We start from the raw sequence: 17,743 nt of genomic DNA, 5'->3' as shown, positions 1-17,743 counted from the left end.
GCTTTTCCTTTTTTTATTTCTATGGTCGGCCAACCACCGTCACACTCTGTGTGGTTTTAGTTCGTTTTGTCTTGCCTTTGTCTCAGTTTCTCTTGTTCTGTATCGTCTGTGATCTGTTCTGTTCCTCGTTTTTATTCTCTGTGGGTGTTCTTTGTCTTTGGAAAAAGGGACCGATGACCGTAGCAGTCTGGTCCCTTTCATCCCCAAAACCAAACCAAACCAATACATGTAACAAGAGAGCTATTAAATCAGTTAATTTATTAATGGAAAAACTTCCCTATTTCAATTACTAACAAGAGATCTGCAAAAGATGAGTACAGTGATACATTCCTTGCCTGTGGTCTGAGTGAAACGTTTTGTAAGAATGCAAATTTTAAAGCTAAGTTTGGCACCACAAAGGCTTTCTCTGTTGTCTGAGGTTTGATCTGCCAAAATGGGTGAAACTCTGCTGTTTAATACATTATTTCGAACAGCTATTTGTCACATTTTAGAGGTGTATACGTCACATGAAACATCCGGCATTTCACTTTTTCCCTTCGTCAGCTCTGTTATATTGTCTTTTGAGCTTAAGAATGCCTGGAAAGTATTGAACTTAACTTTCTTATGTAGCAGAGTATAATGCATTGATGATGATGTAACCATATATTCACATCAAAGAAATATCTAGCCTTGCTTAAATGCAGTGGAAATCCAAGATGGTTTATAAATATGTATTTGAGGATAGATCGTGCTGTCCAAATACAAGAGGAGCTGAGCAGCAGATAGGAAATATGATTATTAAGAGCTGATCTTATGGACTAAATCTTTCTTGTGCAATATATGGTTGAGAGACAGAGGTACATCATGGATTATGTACATGCTTGTAGGGAGGGGGGGGGGGGATGTCATTTGCACAATTTGGCGAGGTATGGGATAGGAGAAATGCTTAGACAAGAGTATAAAATATAAAGAGTGACTGCTAATGTGATTGAAGCCAGTGGGAGGAAATATGATTATGGATGTCGGGGTAAAATTAAGAAGAGCTCTAGATAGTAGTAGTAGTAGTAGTAGTAGTAGTAGTAGTAGTGATGGTGGTGGTGGTGGGGATTCGGCAGTGTTGTTGAAGTCAGCCACATGATCCTAGACAACATGTTCCATAATTGGGTAGTGCAGTTACCCTCAGCCACAGCTTGGTAATTGTCATTCATTCTGGAGAAGACTGAATACTTCCTCACTATCTGTAACATTGTACTGTGGTTACAGTGAAGTTAATACATGATGTGTGTGCTTCCATAGGTAGCACTACTTATGGTTGGTTAGGAAATGTTGCTGTCAGAACTAAAGTAGAATGTAGTACATAAATGTATGGGGCAGTTCTTGCACCTAGTTTTTTTTTTTTTTTTTTTTTTTTTTTTTTTTTTTTTTTTTTTTTTTACAGAGGAATAGGAATATCATGCAGATATTACACATGGATATTCCATTGTATGATTGGGTGGGAAAAGGCAGTAGGGATGATTATAACAAATTCAGGACATGATCAGAGCCCTTGTGGAAAATGTGACTTACTTGTTGCAGTTGTGGACAGAATTGTGTGCAAAGGAACTATTCCATTGTGACTGGTCAGGAAATGTATCTCATATTTCTTCCATAGGTGTCTCATCAGTGACACTAATCTCATGACAGTGGGCAGGACCACTATCTGCAAACTGAACCAACCAGATCATCCTTTCTACACACAAAGACTCCATCATTGACTCTATGAACCACAATGAGTGTCTGACAGAGGGCGTCTGCCATATTTCACACATACAGGGGGTGGACAAAAATATGGAAACATTGTGAGAAATGCATGCTTGAACATAAATGCAGATGTTAGGCAAGCCTGCAGGTTGCACTGTAGTACTAGACCATGAACAGCATCTGTGCAGTGTCTTCAACACATTGTAAGTGTCAGTCGTGGGGAAATTGTTGGTGCTCGCATGCTGGATGCTTCCATAACGAAGGTAGCCAAAGTGTTTGATGTTTTAAGAAGCCCTGTACCAAAGATTTGTACCACATACAGGGAAACTGGAACTACAACATCCACCAAGTCACAACTCAGATAAAAGTGCATGGTGAATGATTATGATGGATCGTCACTAAAGAGTATTGCAGCAAAAAATAACAGGGTGACAGCTGCAAAGGCCACTGCAGAACTGAATGTCACACTCGCAAATGCTTTCAGCACCAAAACAACATGAAGGTAGCTTGATAAGCAGGGAATTGCAGAGCAAACAGGAATTCCAAAACCAGTCATCAGTAATGCAAATGCTTATGACATGAAAACATGGTGCCAAAACCATAAAACCTGGTCTATGGATGTATGGAAGAAAGTAATTTGGTCAGATGTGTTTAGTTTCACACTGTTTCTAACATCTGGCCGAGTTTACATCCCAAGAGTGAAACATGGCAGGGGTTTGATGATGACTTGAACAGCCATCTCTTTATATTAATTGGCCCTTGGGTTACTCTGTAAGGTTGCATTACTGCCAAGGTTTATGCGACCATTTTGGCTGGCCAGGTCCATCCCATGATACAATGTTTGTTCCCTAATGGTAATGCTGTGTTCCAGGATGACAGGGTCCATGTTCACACAGCTTGTGTTATCGAGGACTGGTCTTGTGAGCATGAGAGTGGATTGTCGCATCTCCCTTGACCACCACAGTCACTGGCTCTCAATATTATTGAGCCTTAGGGTCTACTTTGGAGAGAAGAGTGTGTGGCTGCTATCCACCTGCCTCCTTGTTATCTTAACTTTCCTGTATATTACAAGAGTAATGTTATAAGATTCCCCTGAAAAGTGCACAGGACCTGAATTTATCCATTCTGAGAAGACTGGAAGTTGTTTTGAATGCCAACAGTATTCCTACAACATATTAGGCATGGTAAGCTCATTTCTTCAGGATCCCTGCCCCTTCCTCCAGCACCAGATTTTTGTTATACAGATGGTAACTCTCCCTGCACCCTGCAACATATCCTTTTTTCTTGCAATTTTCATCTCCTCAAACTCCAGTAGTCTGTCCTGCACCTCTCTCCACTCTCTCTCCCAGCACATTCTGCCATCCTCATTAAACCAACCTCTCATCCCCCCCCCCCCTCCAGGCACCTTTCTTCCCTCTTTCCAGCTCCCCGTATCATTCTTTCTGATTTCTGGAAAGTGATGCAGGCCTTTTACAATTTGTATTAAAGATTTTGATGAAATATTCTTTTGTCGTTTTTTTCTCATGATCCATGTAATCCTCAATAACATTGACCAATGTTCTTTTTTGTTCTAGGGAGACAGATTTGGAGGTGCCTTAGATGGAGCCGCCAGACAGTTCAGTGAAGCATATGACACTGGTCTTATTCCCATGGAATTTGTTAATTCTATGAGGAGTAAAGGTCAACTGATAATGGGTATTGGACACCGAGTGAAATCGGTATGTAATTTGCTTTGATCAAAAAAATTTGTACTTTTGTTACTTACTAGCTTTCATAATTAATATATTTGAATGTCTTAAATATGGTAACGGGCTTTGACTAAACACCATGAACTTATTTTTAGTGCTTGGCCTTGTCCCCCCATCTAGTTTCACAAAAATAATGATTTCTTAACTGGGCAGCCAGTTGACTGGCACCTGCTGATTGATTATTTTCCCTTTTTTTCGTCCAATAAGAGAAGAAAACCATTTCTCTGTGAAGTTCTACATTCATAATTTGGATGATATTGATATAGGCTATTTAACTGTAGATATGTCTTAACATATCATCTTACTTAAATAGCACATACAAATGATAGGTTTTGATGTAAAGTAGAAGATGTGTGCTGATATTTGTGCTATTGGGAGGAGCTGGAGCCTTAAACATTTACTTGTGGTTCTAATGGATGACTCGGTATTGTCTATTGTACAGATTTCAAGTATTGTTTATGGTCTGTGTTATTGTTATTGAACTGACAATAGTTAGGTGGGAGGCAGCGGTTTATACTAGTGCAGCAGAAATGTAAACTCATACATTTATGTCCTTTTCCACGAAATCTTCATGTTTTCTATGGATCCCCAGTTTCCTCAAAATGTGCCGGATGTATTATTTTGTGAAGTGTTGCTTATACCTGTCTGTCAGACATTCTATTCCTATGGGTGGATTTTCACTGTGTTATATAGCTATGTATTTCACTCCTTTCTTGCTAAAGTTTGGACACTTAGATGGTAGTGTAGATTGCTTTTCCTTTTAGCATTGCATTTGTGGTTGTAATTACTCAGTTAATTGTTGTCAACAAATTTTATCATGGAGTAAATATGCAGTGAAACTGCAGTTAATACACTATGTGATCAAGAGTATCTGGACACCTCTATGTAATGTGGAGTTGACCAGTAGATGTCATAAGAGGAGGACCTGCAAGTATAAAAGGCGGTGATGAGTATTTTGTTGTCAGTAGAGAACAAGTAACAACAGAATGGTTCAGTCAGGAGAGCTCAGTGACTTTGAACATAGACTAGTCATTGGATGCCACCTGAGGAAGCAATCCACCAGGGGCATTTCAACTCTTTTGAATGTTCCCAAGCTGACTGTTGGTCATGTGATTGAGAACAGGAAACACGAAGGGCTAGCCTCTGCTAAACTCAGACATCGCGGTTGTCACATACTGACAGACATCGAACTTGGCAGTGTGTGGTTGTAAAAAATCATATGAAATCAGCAGAAAGAACCACTCTAGAGTTCCAAAGTGACACTAGCAGTCCTGCTAGCAAAATAACTGTATATCAGGATTCAAAAAGAATGGTATGCATTGGTCAAGCATCTCCTCATAAGCCACACATTTCTGCAGTCATTGCTAAGTGATGTGTGAGGGAGTCATACCTTCCAAGTTTTCCGGTTTTCTGGGAAGATTTCTGGATTTTGGGGTAGTCCTTTGGTTTTACAGATGAACATTTCTTTCTTTTTTTTCAACTCCTGGGCTCGTTCCCACCCTCTGCATTCATACTGCATTTCAGTTTTGACTTTCAATAATAGCTGCTATTCCGAGATACGGGTGTTTGAAATTCAACTGAAAGTCAACTGATAATATTATTGATAATCTCTTCTCGCAGAATATCACTGCGCTTTTGTCATTAACTCTGTGTGTTTGAAACACCATTGGTGAAAGTCGATCGAACGTTCTATCCCTAATCGCGTCTCGCAGGTTATCGCTGCATACTCTTTGTGCTTTGATGCATGTTAGTGGGAAAGCTTTGTTCATGCTTGCTTTTGTGTGGTGTTTCCTGTATTTTCTGGTATTCGTGCTATTGTGTGACGAATTGGTGTCCGATTTGGTTTTGTGTGTTGTGCTTCAATTGCGTGTTAGTGGGAAAGCTTTGTTTATGCTCGGTTTTATGCGGTGTTTACTGTGGTTCTGGTATTCATGAAATTGTGTGATGAATTTTTGTGTGACTTAGTGTTTTTGTGATGTGTTCAACTAAGAAATGATATCAGTCTTTCAGGGATGCATATTCCGCTGAATTTCCTTGTATTATGCGACCATGGAAAGGCAAAACATTTGCATTATGTTCCGTGTGTTCATGTGATATAAACATTGCTTATGGAGGAACTGAATTAATAAATCATATTAGATCTGTTAAAAACATCTCCAATACAAAAGTGAAGGGCAGCAGTAGGAAAATTGATTCATTTTTTACCACTCCTGGAGCTGACCTTGATGTAGTAAGAGCAGAATGTTTGTTCACTTCATTTTTAATTGATCATAATATTCTGTTAGCTGCTGCTGATCATGCTGGTGCCCTTTTTAAGAAAATCTTCTCTGGTTCGGAAATTTCAAAAAGATACAGTTGTGGTCATACAAAACTTCACATATTTTGAAAGAAATGGCTACTACAGATTCAAGAAATGAACTCATTAGTTGCATGCAACATGAACCATTTACTTTGGCTACAGATGGGAGCAATGACAGTGATGCTAAGCTTTATCCCTTATCCATCACCTGTTTTGAGGAAAAGCAAGAAAAGATAGTTACTTCGGTGCTGTCTGTCCCAGGCTTAGTGGGTGATTCACCGGGACATAATATTGGAAATTTGTTAATTTCACAGCTGGAGTATTACAAAATACCAACTGAAAATTGTGTAGTGTTCTGTTCAGACAATGCTCTAGTCATGATTGGAAAGAAAAATGGGGTTGCTGCTGTTTTAACGGAAGCATAGCCATATGTGTTTGTGCTGGGTTACTCATGTCATTTGATTAACTTTGCTGGTGAGAAAGATGTAATCAGTTTGCCTGTTAAGACTGATGAACTTTTAGTCAACATTTTCTATTATTTAGAAAAGAGTTGCAAGAGGAAGGAACGCCTTAAGAAGTTCCAAGAGGTTCATGACAAGGAAACTAAGAAGATACTAAAACATGTCTGCACAAGATGGCTATCTTTAGGAAAGTGTCTGCAGAGACTGTTGGAGAAGTGGGATTCATTAGTTGGGTTCTTTAAACATGAGGTGCGTGCTAGTGCTCAGTGTGCATCAAGTAGCTTAACATAGTTTACAATCCCAAAAACTGAGCTTGGTGGTTCTAAAGAGAGTCATCAGACTTGGTTGTTCCCAAGAGATTTGCATCTGCCACAAAATCTGACGCTCCTGTGCTGAAGAACAATATTATTCAAACCTGTGAAGAAAAACTGTTTATGTTTGTCTCTTCAGACTTAAACAAGGCTACTGTTATTTCCTGTGTGCTGTCATTCCTGTATTTGAGAATCTCAGTTCTGCACCTGAAATTCGTATAAACTGTTAGAACTAATGACAAAAAATCTATTACAGCAGCTTCTTTTCAGGTTTGTTAAATCTAAAATTATAAAGAGTTCCCTGTTACAGAAAGTTCAGTACCATCTTGTTGAGAATCAGAGAGATAATGATGATCTAGTTATTGGCATTTAGACAATGAATTTGGCGAAGAAACTTAATGATAAAGACAAATCAACGTTCTTTTCATCTGTCAGGGCTTACTTTTGCTCTGCATGTGATTATATCAGAAACAAGTGTCCCTTCAGTGATGAAGTACTGAAGCATGCAAAGGTCGCACAAGTTTCCAAAATTAAGGATGTCAGGTTTTCTTCTGTAGAATTTCTTGTAGAAATGTTTCCATCATTGCTGCTGAGGAAGGCAAGTGAGTCAGCTGAGGGTGCAATGAAAGTGTTTCAGAGCCAATTTGTGGCCCTGCAGGTTGATAACTCGGCTGCTCTTGAGAGCGAGAACTTGACGGGTGATACCAAGTGGGCGTGTTTGATGAGCATTCGTGGAGCTGATGGTGTTCCAAAGTATGATAGGTTATCCAGGCTAATGCTTTCTGTTTTGACTTTACCGCACAGCAATGCTGAGTATAAGTGTGTGTTTAGCTTGGTGAAGAAGAATTGCAGTCAGTTTTTATGTCCTCCATGTCGAATGAAACTCTGGGATCAATTTATGTTTTGTAAACAAGAACCAGTGGTCCATGTTACATGAATAGTTTTCCTTCAGAATTCCTAAAGAAATTGAAGAAAGCTACTCATCTTCATCTCTCCTCTGCAACCTGTGATGGAATGTAGCCAGTGTTCTGTGAACTCGAGAAAATTTTGTAATTAAGTGTAAATCGGTGTTGGTAGTTTTGACAGTGTCATTCATATTGTGGCTTGCAAGAACAAGTGCAGTAAAGCTCACTTTTGTGTAGTGTGTGAAATGTTCCCAGTGTTAAGTGACAACAAATGAACAGTCATCAGCAAGTAACTTGTGTAAATACATTGCTTCAGGGTTCAAAAATAGTTATCTTAAAATGTAGGCTACACTATATGTGTTAACATTATTTGTAATCTCGACACTGCATGTTTTGCCTAATAGCTATTCCATAATAGTTCTGTATTTTGTCAATTACACTGTCAATTAACCTTCCCTTCCCATCCAACCCTTTACCATTACTGAGTTTTTGTGTTTTGTACGAAGCCTTCAGTCACTGAGGTCTTGATATCATTCATTTCTGTACATGTCCAGTACATTTAAATTTCTGTAGTACATCACCACCACCATAGGGCTTCAGTTCTTGAATATGTTTTAAACTTTTGGAATCGCCGTCACCAAGATAATTCACATATCACTTTATACATATCACTTTATAACATGCGACAGAACACTGAAATATACTAGCAACAGCAGCCGCTTCCATTCCTCCACTACTGCCACTATAGTTAGCTGTGCAATTATATACACCTAGAATATTTAGATATTATTGCTACATCTAAAACTTTCCCAGTATACATACTGGTGGCAGATACTACAGCATGAAGAGATGTGTGTCCTTATATGCCAGGTACCATCGAATGCTGCAGTAAAGTATCTATTACCACTCTTCTCTATTACTGCCTCTTCCACAGCTTTCTTCATAGATTCTATGCAGACATATTCGACCTTAGATCCTACAAATCTGTTATAGTTCATAAACTTGGTTGGGGGATTTGGAAGATTCATCATGCCATAGAAAACTGCACCTGCAGTTGCACCCTTACCAATTGTATGCAAGGCATAAACAACTCTAATTTTGTGTTCATAGATTTTGCTACCATTTTCTTCATTTGGAGTTACTGCAACACTGTTCCAAAAGGTGGTCATGAACACTTGCCACATTTCAGTTCCATTTCACTGGCAAGTCCTACATGATTTTTTAGTGTTCCAGACCGACTTCACTGCACTGAATACATCATACACAGTTTGCAAAAATCCCGTTGAGAACTGACATATCAAATATTTCATTCACATACAATTTCACCCATAAAATATTGATACTTTTCACTAACTGAACCAAGCTTCCTCTGCGAAGTACTTTATTTCCCACTTTCATTGCAATGGGCAGGTGTACCAGCAAGGTTAGGTTCACACACTTGGTTGTTGTCTTTATTGTTTATTGTAATAACACCTACTTTTGGCTTTCCAACATTTCTCCTTTCCTTAAAAGCCTTCAGAGGATTTCTAGTCACATTACATTTACTCATGATTATCCTTCAATAAAACAGAGACTTCAATGAACAGAATTCACTACGAATATTTTCAGGATTACAAAAGAGTAAATAAACATGAAGTACACGGCAATTGAGCGAGCGAAATATATCGAACTATCATAGGTGACCCACAACACTTGTTTTGTAACACTTATTTTCTCTCACATCACTAAAATGTACATGATGATCATGTAGACTGAGGAGTACAACATTTGACAGCAGTTTAACAGTGCCACAGTGGGTCACCCCCATGCAGAATATATTTCAAAAATATTTTTAAAATAGATGTAGTCATCTAAACTGAATAAATTATATATCAATTGAAAGGGGAAAGTCTGTAGATTTTTAAAATGCAAAAAAGTAAAAATTGAGTATTTCAAGATTTTGAACCTTTCCAGAGGCCTTTAATGTAGAGCAAGAACAGTACTGGAAGCAGGCAGACAGCAAACAATTTAACCCAAAATATATAAGGTCTCCAACAGAATGTCATGATTGACACAATCAAATGCCTTAGATATATCAGTGGTCATAAATTACCAGTAAATAATTTTTTTGCTCATAGTTTGTATAAATATCTTGAATTGAATTTTATTTGATCCTGTAAGATTACCTTGTGTACAGTAAATGTATGCATAATATAGGACATGTCAAAGTAGTAACATTCATTATCACTTATTTTTCTACCCCTTTAGCTTACATTTGTACATCATTGATAATGAATAATAATATATACAAATTTGATGGCATAAATATTCTGTAACACTGTAAAACTCTATTTCAATGAGATAGTCTTTAAGTTTCTTTGGAAAGTCATTGTCAAGTACACTATCTTGCCCGTTTTTAGGCAGACTTCTTAGTAGTCTGATACTAGAGTACTGGGGTCCTTTTTCTAGCATTGCCAGTTGGGGGGGTTTGCTCCGTAGTTCATTCTTCCTTCTTGTATTGTGGGTGTGTACCCTAGCATTTGTAATCTAGTCCTCACTGTCTTTTGTGATGTACATTATCTCAGTATAATGCCATTTTGGAATCCAAACATTCATGTTTGATGTCCAATAAACAATGCAGGTGGGTGACATCCTGAGAGTAAATTATATTCCCAAAAATTTGGAAAAATGATTCTTGCAAGTATAACATTAAAGAGCAGAATGAAGAGGTTATAGCTGTCATATATGGATGTTTTTTAAATCTTCAGTTATCAAATTTTGGGAATTCTATCTATGCAGTGGGCATATGTTGAGTAAAAATGCATTGACTGAAGAATAACACCATTGAATAATTAATGCATTTTGATACAAAATCAGTCAAGTTGTTCATGTTAACATAGCGAGTGGCAAAGCATGTTTAGGTGAAAAGATGTTGGAATTTTGTCTTTCTGTAGGCAGATTTATAAAAAGTTATGTTAATTTAACTAACACTAATTGTACTTAAAATTAATTTTAAAACTGCATTATTTGGTGTGAGATGAGAGATACACTCTTTATAGTGTTTTCCCTTACTTTACACAAAACGGATTCACCCACAGAACCACCAGCCCTTGAATTATATTTATACTTCATAAATATTTAAACATATATTTTGAAATATTACAACAAGCAAAATACACACTAGTTGTACAGGCAAGAGGCTAGCAAATTATTGCATATCAGTGTAAAATGTAAATTTTTATTTTCAGATTAATAATCCAGACATGAGGGTTAAAATCATTAAAGAATTTGTGATGGAACATTTTCCCAATAAACCACTAACACAGTATGCATTAGAAGTTGAAAAGATAACAACTTCAAAGAAACCAAATCTTATACTAAACGTAGATGGAATAATAGCCACATCCTTTGTTGATATGCTGAGGCACTGTGGGAGTTTCACAAGGTGAGTTACAATTTTTCTTTTATGTCTTAAAATTGTTTATTACATAATTGGTGCAACTAAATAAATTTCTTCAGAGCTGTAATAATTTAATTGTTTTACTTTTAGGGAAGAAGCACAGGAATATATTGAAATGGGATCAATCAACAGTCTCTTTGTGCTAGGAAGAAGCATTGGATTTATAGGTAAATATACTTCAGTGATACCCTGTTTCATTTAGAAAATAAAAACAGAACTACAGTAGTTTATTTCCTTTTTACTGATGTTCATTGTGGTACATCAATAAGTGCTTTGAGAACTAATATTCAAGCAGAAAGTGACTTGGTGATTGTGAAAGTGGCCACAGAAATTTGGTATGCTGGTACAGAAGTTGAAGGAGTTTAAAAATTAAAGTTCACATGTACGTAAAGAAATAACTAAATGTGAACAGATAATTGATTTTAAATAATACTGATGTGTAGGAAGATAGTTTATTACAATGAGATGTTAAAAAATCAAAATATTAGCCAAATACATAAATGATGATTTAGTGTAGGAAAGGATGTCTGAAGGTGGTTGTTGTTGAGGTCTTCAGTCCTGAGACTGGTTTGATGCAGCTCTCCACGCTACCCTATCCTGTGCAAGCTTCTTCATCTTCCAGTATCTACTGCAACCTACATCCTTCTGAATCTGCTTAGTGTATTCATCTCTTGGTCTCCCTCTACAATTTTTACCCTCCACGCTGCCCTCCAGTGCTAAATTTGTGATCCCTTGATGCCTCAGAAAATGTCCTACCAACCAGTCCTTTTCTTCTTGTCAAGTTGTGCCACAAACTCCTCTTCTCCCCAATTCTATTCAGTACCTCCTCATTAGTTACGTGATCTACCCATCTACTCTTCAGCATTCTTCTGTAGCACCACATTTCGAAAGCTTCTATTCTCTTCTTGTCCGAACTATTTATCGTCCATGTTTCACTTCCACACATGGCTACACTCCATACAAATACTTTCAGAAACGACTTCCTGACACTTAAATCTATACTCGATGTTAACAAATTTCTCTGTTTCAGAAACGCTTTCCTTGCCATTGCCAGTCTACATTTTACATCCTCTCTACTTCGACCATCATCAGTTATTTTGCTCTTCGAATAGCAAAACTCCTTTACTACTTTAAGTGTCTCATTTCCTAATCTAATTCCCTCAGCACCACCTGACTTAATTCGACTACATTCCATTATCCTCGTTTTACTTTTGTTGATGTTCATCTCATATCTTCCTTTCAAGACACTGTCCATTCCGTTCAACTGCTCTTCCAAATCCTTTGCTGTCTCTGACAAAATTACAATGTCATCGGCGAACCTCAAAGTTTTTATTTCTTCTCCTGAAGGTGAAAAAGATGAAATTTATAGAACAATACAAAATCACTGTTGTGGAAATGAAATACTCGCCAAGAAAAGTGCAATAAAATTAAGCAAAATGATGCAGTATTTAAGAGATGAAATTCATATCCACCAAAGAGTTTCATCTCCTTTCTGGTTGAGTAATTCTGAGGTAACCCTAAATTGTATTAGGCAAATCTTGATATGGATCCTTTAGGACTGTAAAGGCCAAGTTCTTTCCTAACTCTTGTCCTATGCTGTTATTGTTGTCAGCGTGGTATGAATAAAAATAGTATTACAGTAAATCCACGAATAAATTGAAGGCAAATAAGTGGTATGGTAGAACAGATAGTGCACGAAGAACTAATAAAACAAAGATAAGATGAAAACATCATATTAGGACAGTAAAGCATTTTATTGTGCATAGAAATCTGATAGAGAAAACACAGTAAAATCAGTAAAGACCGAGGAATTTTATGAGAAAACTAGACAAAGAAAAATCATAAGGAAGAGAAAAGTTTAAGAGAGAAAGCTAGTGAAGTGGCCATTGTTACATGCATTGATATAAAGAAAGAACTATCAAACCTTAAACTGAGTGGTGTGTTTACTGGGCAAATAAATGATATACAGTGAAACTCTTTGTTGTAATTAGCCCCTGAGATTCATGTTAAACCTCAGTAGTATGTCAAGTGGAGTTTTGTTGAATAGAGGCAGATTTTTCAAGCTGCTCGTAACTGAAAAGGGTAAAGGAAAAAGAAAGGAAATCATACAATAGCCTATTAAAGCTCAGTAGTTCATCAGGTGAGTGAAGTTTTGTTTCAATAGAGACAGACTTTTCTAATTGCTCTTAACTAAAAACAATAAAGAAAAAAGAAAAGAAAGGAAATCATGCAGTAACGCCTACTGTAATCAACAAAGATTTTTCATCATGATACCTATCCTGAATATTGATTTATTACTAGCTAGAAATTACATCTTGCTATAAGAAAATTGTAACTGTCAGTAAGCAGTGAGAATGGAATATTTAAAAGATTTTTTCCTCTTATATTCTGAAGGGTTTGCAGGATTTTGCTGTAAGTACATCTGAACCTGCCTAATAGATTCAGAGAGAACTGTTCAAACCTTGCTGCTGAAATCATAACAGTTCAGTGAGAATGAAATAAATAATGTATTGATCAACTTGCAGAATTAATAGTGTGCTGTAAATGCAGTGATATCATGAATGTTGATACTGTTGAGGTAGAAATTGCATGGAAAGGAGAAAGTATTCCAGAGGTCAAGCACACTGTGAGAAATATTAGCAGGAAGCTTAAAAGCAAACATTCATATTACATGAGTATTATTACCTAAACTGACTGAATTTTACCGTGTATAAAAGTAATAAGCATATGCCCAATAACAAATTTCAGAATGTAAGGTTTTAGTTTGGAACCTACAAGGAATCCTAATTTGGTAGATTTTCTACATGTACATCAAAACTCTGCAAGCCACCACTACTTGTCATTTCCCCTTCTGTTCTACTTGCAAATAGAGTGAGGGAGAAACAACTGTCTGTATGCCTCCATACGAGCCCTAATTTCTTGTATCTTATCTTTGTGGTCCTTACACATGATTTATGTTGGTGGCATTAGAATCATTTGACAGTCAGCTTCAAATGCCGGTTCTCTAAATTATCTTAATAGTGTTTCACGAAAAGAACATTGCCTTCCCTCAAGGGATTCCCATTTGAGTCCCCGAAGCATCTTCGTAACACCTATGTTTTGTTTGAACCTACTGGTAACAAATCTAGCAGCCCTCCTCTGAATTGCTTTGACATCTTCCTTCAATTCGACCTGGTATGGTTCCCAAACACTTGACCTGTGCTCAAGAATAGGTCGCACCAGCATCCTATATGCGATCTCCTTTACAGGTGAACCACTCTTTTTGCACAGGAATGTAGACTTTCCAAGTGAAAACGTTAGCCTTAATTATACCACTTAGCCTACATGTGCTTAAAATATTATTTTCTGTACTGTTGTAATAGAATTATTGTGGAATATAACTGTTTGCTGTTAATATAGCTGTGCTGATTTCATGAAATGATAAATTAATTTTCTTTTTCCCAGGTCATTATATGGACCAGAAACGTCTGAAGCAGGGACTGTACCGTCATCCATGGGATGACATTTCTTATATTTTGCCGGAGCAGTACAATTGATATAACACATATTTTGCCGGAGCAGTATAATTGATATAATACTACAAATTGATGCCATGTAGCAGAGATCACTCTGAGGACATTTCATTTTAATAATGCAACAACAGAATTTGCATTACATTTATTATTACAGCAGCAACAAAAGACTTTACGTTACCTTTATTATTATTATTACATCAACAAAATAATTTGTGTGAGGTTCACCCTACATAATTAAAAATCATCTTCCATGGTTGTTGCATTTCAAAGAACTGTTATAAGCGTATTCTGTGCACACTACACTTCAGTATCAAGCATTTATGCTGATTGCATTATATAAAGATAGTACAACTGTCTTAGTATGTAGCAGTTGAGGGAGCGCAATAGCCTTCCTCCAAAGAAAAGTGACTTAAAATTGTAATTCCATTTTACTGTTTTGTTGTGTATATGTTTTTAATTGTAAAAGTTTAATTTATATATGTTTCTATATGTTGTTTGTGTATGACTGTGCCAAATTTGACACAAGTTATGGAAAATATAGACTTTTAAGTGAATCTTATCCCTGATCACTATTTATGAATTATTAATCCGCATGCAGTGATATCTGGTAGATGCATCTCTCTCTCTCTCTCTCTCTCTCTCTCTCTCTCTCTCTCTCTCTCTCTCTCTCTGTGTGTGTGTGTGTGTGTGTGTGTGTGTGTGTGTGTGTGTGTGCGCGCGCTTCGTGGAAATGGTTGAAGCACCACTCATGGCACCCTCAGAGATCTTCATTGAGGCACTGGCTGTGGCAGTGTCGATAAGCTACAATACTACAGATAGTCTAACAGGTTTTAAGTCAAAATCAGAAAGACTGTCCATGTTAAAAAGAAAGTGCAATAATAAAAGCTATAATGTTATTAATGACCATACACATAAACATTAAGACAAAAGAAGAAATCTGCAGAAAGTAAGTCAATTTTGGGACCTTTTAAATCTCCAACCTACCTATGAACAATGCTAAAATACTTCTCGATGACTTCAATGCACAAGTTTGAAGAGAAAAGAAATTTAAGAATATTGTAGGCGAATATCCAGTGTACTTGTGAGCAAACAGAAATGGTGAAAGATTGATTAATATGTGCAAAATAGTCCACTTAAAACTGACAACCACACATTTTCACCATCTACTAAGTAAACACAGAACTTGGGTATCTCCAAATCCAAATCTCTGAGAATTTCAACTAGATCACATTTCCATATGCAAAAGTCATATCAAGGAAATGATGAATGTTACAGTTACGGGAAATGAGGAATTTGATTCAGATCATTACCTCTCTGAAGTTAAAACAATATTTCTCCCATCCAAAACAAAAAAGAAAATGCAGAAAGTAACCAGATAAAACTTCAGTTAAGTCAATATTATACTCAAAAACACAGAAAAATGTAGAGAAGGAATGGAGACAACTGAAAAGGTGAGTACATGAACTATAGATACAAAGTACTAAAGCATCACCAAAAGCATTAGGATTGGTTAAGAATAAAAAGAAGACATGGTGGAACAAGGAGTGTGAAGAAGCACTAGAACAGATAGGCCAAAAATGGAACAATTCAGACAGCAAATAATCCAGAAAATCAAAAGAACCTTTGACAAATCTCAGCTTATAGAAAAACAAGAAAATGTCACCAAAAATAACACTAGCACTTTTTACCAAACTTTTAAACACATATTGAAAGCGTATCAAGCATTAAGTATTTGTTTCAAAAGTGAAAATGGCAAAATGGAATTAAATAACAGGAGAATTGTGCTTTTAAGGAATTTTTTTGGTGGGCTCTCAAACTGGCTAGTTCCAACAATTAAATTAGAGTTTCCAGTAATACCAGAAAATCTTGAGGAAGATTTCCCACCAACTGAACTAGAAATTCCTGAAGCCATCAAAACACTCAAAAATAACAAAGCAAGTGGTGAAGACTCATTACTGCAGAATTTTTGACATGGTCAGAACCAAGATTATAAGTGATTTACACATGACATTTTGAGAACATTTGGAAAACAAACGATTCTAGAAGAGTGGAAAATAGCATTGATTCATCTGTCACACAAAAAGGGAGCAAACAAAATGTCAACAATTACTGTGGGGTGTCACTTACGCTTGAGTAACTTGATCTATCGCATTTACTGGTTGACTGTGCAAAACAAATTGAATTAAGATAAACTAGCTGGCTTTTTCAATACTTTCAGAAAATATGACAGCAGCAGTTAAACAAATCTTCTCAAAAAATAGCAAATAATACTGATCTCAAAATTTTAGCTGAAAAAAAAAACCAAATACAAAAACGCCCAAACCTACAAAGAAACAGGTAAAATAGAGTGAGATAATAAATTTAAGTATGCTGGAGGAATTATACAGCAGAATGGACTAGAAAAATTTGAAATAGATGTAAAAGCTATTGACATGGAAAGAGCATATGCACTAAAGCACTCAGTCTTCAGGCCACATGTGGCCTATCGGGACCATCCGACCGCTGTGTCATCCTCAGCTGAGGATGTGGATAGGAGAGGCGTGTGGTCAGCACATCACTCTCCTGGTAGATATGATGGTTTTCTTTAACCAGAGCTGCTACTATTCAGTCGAGTAGCTCCTCAATTGGCATCACAAGGCTGAGCACACCCCGAAAAATGGCAACAGTGCATGGTGGCCCGGATGGTCATCCATCCAAGTGCCTGTTATGCCTGACAGCACTTAATTTCGGTGATCTGGTGTATCCACTGCAGCAAGGCCATTGCCTAAAGAGCATATGGCTTGACAAAAAATATCTTAAAGAAATGCTTGTTTAGGAAAACAAAATTAAAGCACTACACAACAGTGGCAAGACCAGATTGTTTACATGTATGTGAATGCTGGACAGACTAAGAGATACCTGAAAGATGAGAGCAGGCATGGCAACACTATTCCACCCAGTGTGCAAGATATGAGACAGGTGATTGAACACTTGCAGACTTCAGGAAAGAATGTAATAAGAATCCCAATTCCAAAGAAGGCAGGTGCTGACAGGTGTGAAAACCACTGAACCATCAGTTTAATAAGTCGTGGATGCAAAATGTTGACACAAATTATTTACAGAAGTATGGAAAAATTGTTAGATGCTAACTTTGGCGAAGATGAGTTTGAGTTCTGGAGAAATGTAGGAACATGCAAGGCAATACTAATTTTAGGACATGCTTTAGGAGGCAGGTTAAAGAATGGCAAATCTACATTCGTAGTATTTAGAGAGAGCTTTTGACAATGTGGGCAGGACTACACCACCTGAAATTTTGAAGGCAACAGGGGTAAAATACAGAGGTTGAAAGTTTATTTACAACTTGTAC

The 17,743-nt window shown here is 36.9% G+C and overlaps 1 protein-coding gene across 4 annotated transcripts in view; it reads left to right on the top strand.

The window, feature by feature from the left end:
• The window catches only part of LOC126248678 (ATP-citrate synthase), a 187,489-nt gene extending 172,533 nt beyond the window's left edge, over window positions 1–14,956 (top strand). For all 4 annotated transcript variants that reach the window (XM_049949942.1, XM_049949943.1, XM_049949941.1 and 1 more), the window contains exons 18-21: window positions 3,294–3,437; window positions 10,671–10,867; window positions 10,973–11,049; window positions 14,327–14,956. In XM_049949942.1, the coding sequence (XP_049805899.1) occupies window positions 3,294–3,437; window positions 10,671–10,867; window positions 10,973–11,049; window positions 14,327–14,418 (510 nt within the window). In that variant the 3' untranslated portion in view covers window positions 14,419–14,956. The remainder of the gene's footprint in view (window positions 1–3,293; window positions 3,438–10,670; window positions 10,868–10,972; window positions 11,050–14,326) is intronic.
• The last annotated feature ends 2,787 nt before the right edge of the window (window positions 14,957–17,743 follow it).

This window comes from Schistocerca nitens, chromosome 3, assembly GCF_023898315.1.
Source record: "Schistocerca nitens isolate TAMUIC-IGC-003100 chromosome 3, iqSchNite1.1, whole genome shotgun sequence".
In the NCBI taxonomy this organism is placed as follows: Eukaryota; Metazoa; Arthropoda; class Insecta; order Orthoptera; family Acrididae; genus Schistocerca; species Schistocerca nitens.
Note: the sequence above shows the minus strand (reverse complement) of the source record. Positions and strands in the feature narration are given on the sequence as shown.